Source organism: Triplophysa rosa, linkage group LG21 (genome assembly GCF_024868665.1).
Source record: "Triplophysa rosa linkage group LG21, Trosa_1v2, whole genome shotgun sequence".
Taxonomy (NCBI): domain Eukaryota; kingdom Metazoa; phylum Chordata; class Actinopteri; order Cypriniformes; family Nemacheilidae; genus Triplophysa; species Triplophysa rosa.
In genome coordinates this window covers 14326940-14336808 of record NC_079910.1, presented here as the reverse complement: position 1 = coordinate 14336808, position 9869 = coordinate 14326940, and the positions used below count along the sequence as shown (strand labels likewise).

The window sequence follows — 9869 nt, the reverse complement described above, 5'->3', positions numbered from 1 at the left end:
TGATTCTTGGGTGGGACCAAAAATCTTAAAACTTATTTAAATATAGTAAATCATTTATTTACAATATTTACCATATCTGATCTGCACAAGTTCTAGATTTCTCATTATTATTATTATTATTTAAAAAAATTATCTGAGGGACCACTAAGTCTATTTTTACCTTATAGGGGGTCCCTAGTTCCTTATGGGGTATGAGTTAGTTTAATAATAACGGTGGTTAAGACTTTTACCATCATTGTGGAGCAATTTTGTGTAGGAGCCTGTACATACACTCACATACGTATGCCTGATTCCTTTGGACAAAAACAGAGCTACTAGTTGTTTGATATATAGCACACTGTTTTATTAGTATATTTAGCTTTGTGATGTACAGCTTGGGAGGAAAAAAGGTCACAATGTCATATTCTGTGACATCTTCGCAGTGACGTCCCACTGGAGAAAGCTTAATCTCAAATCATTGGTTTTCATTAATGAAAGTGATATGTTAGGAGCCACCCATGCTGTTTTGCATTTAACAACAAAAACTGATTTTTTTCATTCAGTCCCTTCGTAGCTTCACATATGTTTTTATTAACACTTCTAAAGAATTAAAATATTTAGCCACATGTACCGAAAAAAGTATTCACGATATATATATATATAACACAATAAATATAAAAAAAGATTAGTTTGATATATATTATGGTTATTAAACAGGGAAATGGGGTTGCCAATAAGACGACTTTCTCAACTATAAAACAGTAATTAGTTACCTGAGGATTATACTCTGCTGTTCTTGTACTCTAATACTTGATGTCTGCCCCCGCTAAAGGGTGCGATAATGGCTTTTAATCATTAACCAACGAACGGCCACGTTCTCCTTAATGGACAGAGGAAAAATCTTCCTTTTGTGTTGACAGCAGTTTGAGAAGAAGAATAAGGTTCGCCTGAAGGCATTGATTTAATGGGATTTCCTAGACAGATATCCTGTCTAAACTTGACGCTGCAAGTCCCATTTCCCTTACTTATAAAGGAATCGGATGAAATCAAGCAATGTCTGAAAAGGAGAAAGGGAAAGCATTTAAAGTAAACATAGCAAACAAACAAAAAAGAAAGAAAATCTCAAAAATCTGTACATGTAAACATCACACTTCCACTGAGTCCAAAATGAGGAGGAAAGAGACAGTTTCACATTGGTATTAGATACATATCAAAACCAGCGCTGACATCCGCAGCTCTGTATACAGTAGGAGACATCAGAAGAAAAATGAAATTGGAAAACATCCAAAGCACCAACAAATGCTAAAAAACTCAAACAGGGAACCACATTGATTTGAATGCAGCTTGTACACCACTGTGGTAGAAAAATAAAAAGTTGTTTTAATTTTTTTTCAGAGCTTCATATCTGACACCGGACAACTTTTTTAAAATTGTGTAGTTTAGCAACAACCATAACCAGCGTCACACCTGAATGCAAAGCCAGAACCCGTATGACCATCCGTGTATGTGATGTGTTTGAGTAAAGGGTTCGAATGGGACTGGGGATGCGTCTTTAACACATGACGGATGGGCTGTTTACTCGTATGTAAGATCACAGTAGATTGCGGTTTAACCCATCAAAAAAATACAGAGGTACTATGACAGGACATAAAAGAGCTGAGGGGGTTCCTAATACACAATTAAAGGAGTAGTTCACCTTCAAAATTCTGTCATCATTTACTCACCCTCTTGTCATTTCAAACCTGTATGACTTTCTTTATTCCGCAGAACACAAAAAAGACATTTTGAAGAATGTTGTTAACAGCCCCCCATTCACTTGCATTGGCTACAATAGAAGTGAATGGGGGGCTGTGCTGTTCTGCTACTGGCATTTTTCAAAATATCTTCTTTTGTGTTCTGCAGAAGAAAGGCATACAGGTTTGAAATGACAAGAGGGCGTGTAAATGATGACAGAAGTTTCATTTTGAAGGTGAACTACTCCTTCATACATACATAACAATCAATTCAGTTAAGCCCTTTTAAAGGCACAGCTCAGCAAAATGAAAAAAATAGATACTGTCCCAAATATCCCAAAACAAAACTTTCAGCCAATACAGTACCGAGATTAAAGTTCTTGGCATGTGTGAATAATACTGTTGCTAACATCTATAACTTAAACTACTTTGTTAGCTAATCTAATGCACGGATGCAGATTGTGAGAGCACTCGAGCAGGTCGCTCTTGGTGTATCTGCACTCCGATGTGACCTTGGTTTGGCTGGCTGCCTGGCATGTTGACATCCTTGTTTGGAATGTATAGGCATACAGGACAACTTCATATGTGATGTTGGTATTGTTACAAAACATTTCTGTAAAGACCACTTGCGATACAAAAAAATTACAAAATAATCAAGATAACCAGAATAAAAACAGGATAAAAAGGTTTTGACAGTGGGCCACAGAAGTCGCGTTTGAGAGTGAGAGATGGTCTGATTATGGCTAAAATACCCCTCACTCCTCCTGACGCGCTGTACCGTACACACACAACACAGAGCGCCAGAACAAAACTGTCAACTAGTTACACCTTTTTCGAGATTGTCGTTTGCCTTGTTTTACAGTTTGTAGTTCAGTAGCTGTCCTTGAGTGAGCTGGAGAGAAGAAGCCCATAACAAACAGATGAACGGTTCGCTTTTCAGCTTCTCCTCAGATGCGTTAAGCAGTCCCAGGTTCAAGTCACAAACGTTTACCGTCGTATGTTTTTATAAATCCACAAAAGAGCTCAGTGGCATGTGAGGTTGGCGTATATTCGACGGCGTTTGACAGTCGGTTTAACAGGCAGTGGGATTCATACCCATATCAGATCTCAATGAGAGACAGAGATGACCGAGGCAGGAAAAGAACGGACAGCAGCTGGAATCTCTTTCCATAACTTGACCTCTCAACATCTGTATGGCTCTACTTGTGACAGGACAATAACGTTGGAGCGAAAACACAAAAATAGCCAAGAAAATTGGAAAAGAGGATTTTTCCTCAATGAAACTCTTCAAATATGAAAAACAGCATGTCCAAAACAATTTTGTTGTTTTTCTTATAGACAATAAAGCGTATTTTATAACCTTTAAATTGTGTCTCTTTTTATGACAATTAAGCTTTTTTTCCCCATCCCAACTGGTGTAACACATAAAATCAGCATTTATACTCATGTGACAGTATCTGTTGTACTATTTATGGTCATTTAATAAAAAATATGTATCACAGACTTTTTCTAACATAACAAAATAATAATAATGTCTCAGATTTCTAAATTCGCATTACTGAGAACGTGTGTGGGTGGGTGGGTAAAAATGTGCTTGATTGTTAAGAAAATATCGATGTCAAAATGCAAAATAAACTTGAGGCTTCGTAAGCTTTTATCTATAATTTTTTTAAGTGTTGAGCTGAAATGTGACCTAGACGTGTTTTCGCGACAACCCAATATTCATAAGAAGAACCACAGTGGATTTTTTCGACATCATCTACGTCATACATTCTCTCCTGAGATGAATACATGAAACAAAGCGAATAAGACGTGGCCAGAGCGACATTAAACAGACAGATCAGACCGTAGACACGCTATAAGCTCAACACAGTGATGAGAGGCCTGGCGCTGACAATTTTGCATATTTTTTTACATCAACGGCGGCATTCTAATCAAAAATCAGGAGGGCTGGACGCTTCGGTCTACCAAGAACTCTTACAAATATAATACAATACATTTCAATTCGCTCCAAGAAATCAATGCCGCATGTGTGTCTGTGTTTTGGACGGGGTGTCAAAATTGCACACAAATATGTTTAAGGCGGCAGTGTTGTCTCTGGTCACACACTCGCGCGGTCGCTTAATCCACACGCACAAGCGTTTCCAAGAAACACAGCACACCATCATGGATTTCAATCACACCCGTCGTGTACGTAACCAGGGTTAAATGCATGTCCGATGATTCAGGAAGCTCCTCGGTGGGGGTCGTGGCAGCTTTAATATATTAGTCTTTCTCTTTTAGGGCCAGGAATGCTTTTGATTATCATCTGCATTGCGATATTCTTTCTCCATCCCCCACCAGCAGTGCAATAAACCCCCTCAGATTAGCACTGCCTCCGTGTGCGTATGGAGCAAATTACAGTGACATTTCCGTCAGTTCCTGAACCGTTCCACCTCACTAAATAAGCATTTTTTACCTGTCCTGCAATATATGCAATTCACTAAAGAGCGTGACCGAATGTGTGTGTATGCGTGTGTGCGCCAAGCTCTTCTGACAAGTTGCTCACCACTGATCTTCCCATAGAAGCACACGCTGAAGCACTTGAACGCTAAAACAAACATGTAAAAAAAAGCTGGCAAAGCAAACAAAAGCAGCCTTCTGTCTTAAACGACCAGAATGCAAAACATGGCAGTTTTAAATCTTCCCTCCAAATATTTTGGCATCCCGTTTCTGTTTTTTGCCCATCGTTCGTTCATTTTTTGCCTGGGTACGTTTCGTGTTGAGGTGCTCTGGTTGTGTTGGGAGGCTTGAGGTTTCAGGTCTGTGGCGTTATAACCGAGTCCATAGCAGCAGAGTGTATTAATGGCCATAAAGAAGAGTCAACAGATAAAAAGACTAACACCTTCGACCTCCTTCCATCTCTGTTTCCCCCAGAATACAGTCAGGCGGAGGAGGAGATGAGAAACAGAAGGGCACAGTATAGAAACGAGGAGTGACCCGTAGAGAGGGAACAGAGCGAGCTGGCACCTGTACACTGTTTTCGACAGGTTCAAATGCATTCGGAAAGGGTACGGCCCATGTCCCAAAAAGACCCGGTCGATTATATCAGTCAACCTCATCAGAACACTTCATTCTGTCCAAAAAAGTCCAACCTTCCATTTGAAGTTTAAGTTTAGTGTGTTCATGACATCGATACCTTGAAATGGACCGGAATATATACAAAACGTAATGCACACTGCAAAAATAAACGTCTTACTTTGTGTTGCGTTTCCAATACAATTATCTCACAATTTTTAAATCAAGATACATTGGCTTCTTGTTTACTGAAAGAAAATATCAAAATTAAATACGCTTATGCTTAAAACGTGAAATTAATATCTGTCAATGGGTTTTAATGAAGTTTGTTAAATCAAGAAACTTGAATTAAGTCGATTTTTTTTACTCCACTGGCGGATATTTTGCTTGTTTTAGGCATAAACGTGTAGAAAACGAGACTTATCTTATCTCCAGTAATTGTATCTTGATTCAATAATCTTCAGATATTTGTACTGGATAACAAGAAAAGAATACTAAATAAGATATCGATTTGCAGTGCAACAAAATCTCCGTTTTGCGTTCCAGTAAAAATATCCATATATCCTTAAAACAAGGATTGTTTACGTAAAAGCAGAGAATATATCTTTAATCGACTTTACTTTCTTCACTGGCAAAAATGCTCCAAAAACGCCAGTAGGAACAGAAAAAGAAATTTGAACATATACGTTGTGGAAAAAGGTCTTTTTTATGGTTTTTAGGATATTTTAGCTGTAAAACAAAACTGCTGCTTAAGAAAATGTTTTGCAGCGTTTGGAGAATAGAAACAATCTGCATTTGAACCACAGAAACAAATCCACCCTACTCTCTGCTCTCAATGGCTAAATCTCAGGGTGGACCGTAAAGCTGAGGACGGACGGGTGATCGTTTTCTTCTCCCCCACACAGAGAGGGAGAACGCTGGGGGAGAGAGAGAGCAGAACAGACAGGCTGAGGTATTTCCAGGTGATCTTCCACCTGCATATCTAAATGCATAAGTTACATGTTCAGAGGTCAGAACAAATGGAAAAGTGCTTCAGGACACAGCGAGTGCTTATTTACAGCAAATACAAATGTCTCTCAGTTTTCTTCATTCTCTTTTTTTTACCTTCTTTCCATTACACCTCGAAAAGCGTCTTCATTTTGTTAGTGCCATCTGGAGGATTGGTGTGCCGTAGGACCTCCTTTGAAACAGCTAAAGGAAAAGAGCATCTGAAATCAATGGCTCTTACAGGGGCAGGGAGGCGGAGCTTCAGTGAGCGGAGGGTAAATGCAAGGAGAAGGCATGAATCAATATGAAGTGCATACAGACACACGGAACCGTCCAATCACAAGCTTCTCCTCGCTAAAGCAGCACTGCAGTGTCCTTCGGAGCTCCTCTCCCATCGCCACGGTAACTCATCCGTACCTCTGCCTCATCTCCCGTTCATCTCCTCTCGCCCGACGAGAAGCTCCAACAAGCTGAAATGAAAGTGAAAGCTTGATGGAGCTGTGTTGTTCTCTCTCTCAATCGAGCCTGATGTGATCAGAAACATCTGATAATGATGATGATGGTTATGAAAGCTCCATGTGCAGGACGCAGCCTGTGGTCCAGTGAGATGTGTTTAGAAAGAGAGAGAGTGGGCGTTGAGGAAAGAGAGTGAGAAGTTCAGTTCTGTTGTAGTATGAGGTTCTCCAGCTCGTCTGCCGATCGGAGGAGGAACGCAGCAGATTCACGGTATCCCGCGATCAGCTGTCGCACCGCAGCCACCTCTGTATGGCTGAGCTGAGCTGAAGTCCCGCCCCCTCCGCCGTTCCTCCCGAGACTACTGGAGCTTGACGAGGATGAATTGGAGGCCAGAGACTTCATACTGAGATCAGTAGGACCTGAGTATAGTGTGAGAGAGAGAGAATTACACGCACTGTAAACAAAACTGTGTAAGACAAGACTTCACAGAAGTCACAGAATACAGTTTATAATATATTTCATAAAAACTATACAATAGACTGATCCTTTTTTTTCCCCCGTGTGACGATTCTGAAAACAAATTGCACCCAGTTCCTCTCTCACCATTGGTCTGGGCAGTAGCTGTTGTCAGGGATACAGGGTGTTGAATGCTGCCACACAGTCCGCCGTAACCACGGTAACTGTAGTTGAGGCCTCCATTAATGTATAGCTGGTCCTGGGAGTAGGCTGAGGCTGCCAGCGAGTACGCAGAGTGGGCCAGAGAGATGGGCTCGCGGGAGACGGGCTTATCGAGCGCTTCCTCCTGAGAGGACAGAGGGCACGTCAGACACACACTTAATGCACTGAAATCAAACAGACGCCCGCACGTGTCACACGTTACGTAAAAAAGTTGCATACGTGTGCCTGGTAGACGTCCAACCGCAGTCTTTTGGCAGCTTTGCGTGATTCGCTCTCGCAGGCGGCTGCTAGAATGTTCTCCGCCATGGCTGAGGTTAGGTGGGGGGGCGTGGGTCGAGTCTGCAGGACACACACACAGATCAATTGAATCAATTCAACGTTGCAGCAAAAATGGACCTGTGGTATTTCAAATTATTTTCATGTTTTCATATATTGGACATACAACAGATGGATAGGTTTAATACTTCACAAATAACTGTAGGTAATAAGAAATTCCCATCTCATAAAGGCCTGCTTGGACAACTTTGCGTATCAATTTAGTGCTTTAACCAAAATATAAGCCCAAAAAACAAAATGTATTAAATCAGACCAATCTTGTATTCGTTATTATTTTGACTGAAATGTACAGTACTGGCCAACAGGGGGCGGTAGATGACATCTGATCATGTAAAGGAGAGCGAGTGTACCTCCATGCCGTTCTTCTTCATACGACGGCAAGATTTGAGGTAGGTGCGGATGCGTTTGCGTGCACGCTCCTGGAACTCCGGGAACTGGCGGCTGCACGATTCAATAATGGCTTGGATCTTTTCTTTAGGCTGTTTGGAGATTGGCACCATCCGGTCCAGATTCTCATCCACAAACAGACGTACAAACATCTAAACAGAAAAAAAGGGTCAGTTCGCCAAATGATTCTTTATGATTATTATACATACACAATATAGTAAATAAACGAAATCAAATTTTCCTCACTTCAAAATGAACTAAAGTAAAGTTTTGTTTTTAACACTATATTATAAAATGGGATCAATTCAATAGCGTTAAAATACATAGTTGTATGTTTTTTTTCAGTTTTAATAACGGTTTGAAATGTTAAAACTAACTTGAAAACAATAGAAAACAATACATTGAAATTATGCATATACTGTATATCTGTTTGTGTTACTCACATTAAATGCTTTAAGCCTCTCTGGGTCGACTCCTTCCACATCATTTATCTTATCACTATCATCGTGGTCATCGTGGTCATCATCGTCATCATCAGCGGTCTGAGACCGGCCAACGGTTAGATCTTCAGCGCATATCTCCATCTTTATTGAATCATAACTCCCTGAACTGTATTGAGGAGACTGCACAAACACACAAAAGAACCAAGGTAAACCTTCAATCTGCATGAGCATTTAGATGATCAGAAAAGTCTTTCTTAAGGAAACAACAGGCCGAAAGAAATATAAAAAAAGATGATGATGTCGCCCAATGAGGCCATTCATGCCCACGACGGTGCTTCACAAATTAAAACCTTGTCTTCAAGGTCTAACTCCGTTATTCAGATGTACTCGGTACAAATAGTCTCAGGCTGCATTTTAGACTGAGAATTTGTCTGCAAGCTTGTTTGAAAAACATCTTTTTATAAAGACATAAAAAACAAGAAATTAAGGCCGGCCATGGAAAACAGAGACGAAAGTTTCTTTTCAGATGGAAGCCTTGCTCAGAGGATCATTTCAAACATTCTCTTTCTGTATGAAGAGGACTCACGTGATAACTGGGATGATAGGGTGTCTTTCATTGCTTCCATTATTTTAGTTCAATATTCATACATTCCTATACAGGTGAGGGTAAAGGCCCAATCCCAATTCTACCCCTTACCCCTACACTTTCCCCTACCCCTCCGTTTGGCGCGTTCACGTGAAGGGGTAGTGGTGTCTCAATTCTCTTTTGGTTGGAGGGCTAGGGGTAAGGGGAAGGGCCAGATAGCCCTTCAAACGAAGATTTTTCGGGACCTCACTTCAAACGAAGGGCTAAGAGAAATTTCCAACATGGCTGCTCACTCGAGCAAGCAGACCCATAAATGTAAGTAATTTTTGCCATTAATAAGGATTTTTATGACAATTTTTCCTTTTATGTATGTTACATTCAATCTTGTGTTAGTATTTACGGTGATGTTCTTTTAACGTTTGCAAAAAAATCGTTAAAGTTTGCTAGCGGACAGCACTGATTGCACGATACTAGAAAATATATTTTTATGTCATATACCCGGTGCATCGGCACATGTCCTCTGACGTGACGAGCTAGCAACGACGTATATGATGACGTATAACAGTGTAGTAGTGGTGTCCCATTTCTTAGCGGAAAATTTGTAGCCCTTCCCCTTGCCACTTTGTTTCAAGAGGCAAGGGGAAGGGGCGAGGGGTAGGCGAAGGGGTAGAAAATAGAATTGGGATTGGGCCATAGTATACTGGTAAAGTATACTGTAGTTTTGATGTGTATGTAAGTATACCATTAAATATTACATCAGTATATAAGTGTTTTTTAGCTAAAATAAACACAATGTTAAAAAAATGAAATTTTTGATTGTTGTTTGTATACCTTATTGTTATAGTCCCTGATATCTCGGTCAAGGTGCAGCTCTGAAGATTTGGGGTATTTTCTGCGCAGCTCTTCTGCATGCTCGGGGTTAAAGGTCGCCAGCATGGCGGCAGTGGTGGGCAGCGCCTGTTCCAGTGTCTCGCTGAGGTTCACTGGTTGCTGGTCCTCTGAGGATGAAGATGAGGAAGTCGTGCTAAAGTCGAGTGGTGCAGCAGTGCTGTTTGCGTTCCCGTTTACCTCGGCGTAAGAGCCTGATCCAGGTCCTGTGCCCACGCTGTCACTCGCGCCGGCCACGCTCACAGAGGGAGGAGTCAATGTGTGCAATCCATTTCCACTTTCAGAAGATGAATCATCTGTTAATAAAGCCAAAACATGTACTTATTAACAGTGGCCATA

At 40.8% G+C, this 9869-nt stretch overlaps 1 protein-coding gene across 1 annotated transcript in view; it reads right to left on the bottom strand.

Annotated features, from left to right (window-relative positions):
• Positions 1–190: 190 nt before the first annotated feature.
• The window catches only part of nol4lb (nucleolar protein 4-like b), a 112527-nt gene continuing 102848 nt past the window's right edge, over positions 191–9869 (bottom strand). The window contains exons 6-11 of the mRNA XM_057363141.1: positions 9474–9826; positions 8057–8236; positions 7577–7765; positions 7110–7229; positions 6816–7014; positions 191–6631 (exon numbers count right to left, since the gene is read on the bottom strand). Of these exons, the coding sequence (XP_057219124.1) occupies positions 6414–6631; positions 6816–7014; positions 7110–7229; positions 7577–7765; positions 8057–8236; positions 9474–9826 (1259 nt within the window). The 3' untranslated portion in view covers positions 191–6413. The remainder of the gene's footprint in view (positions 6632–6815; positions 7015–7109; positions 7230–7576; positions 7766–8056; positions 8237–9473; positions 9827–9869) is intronic.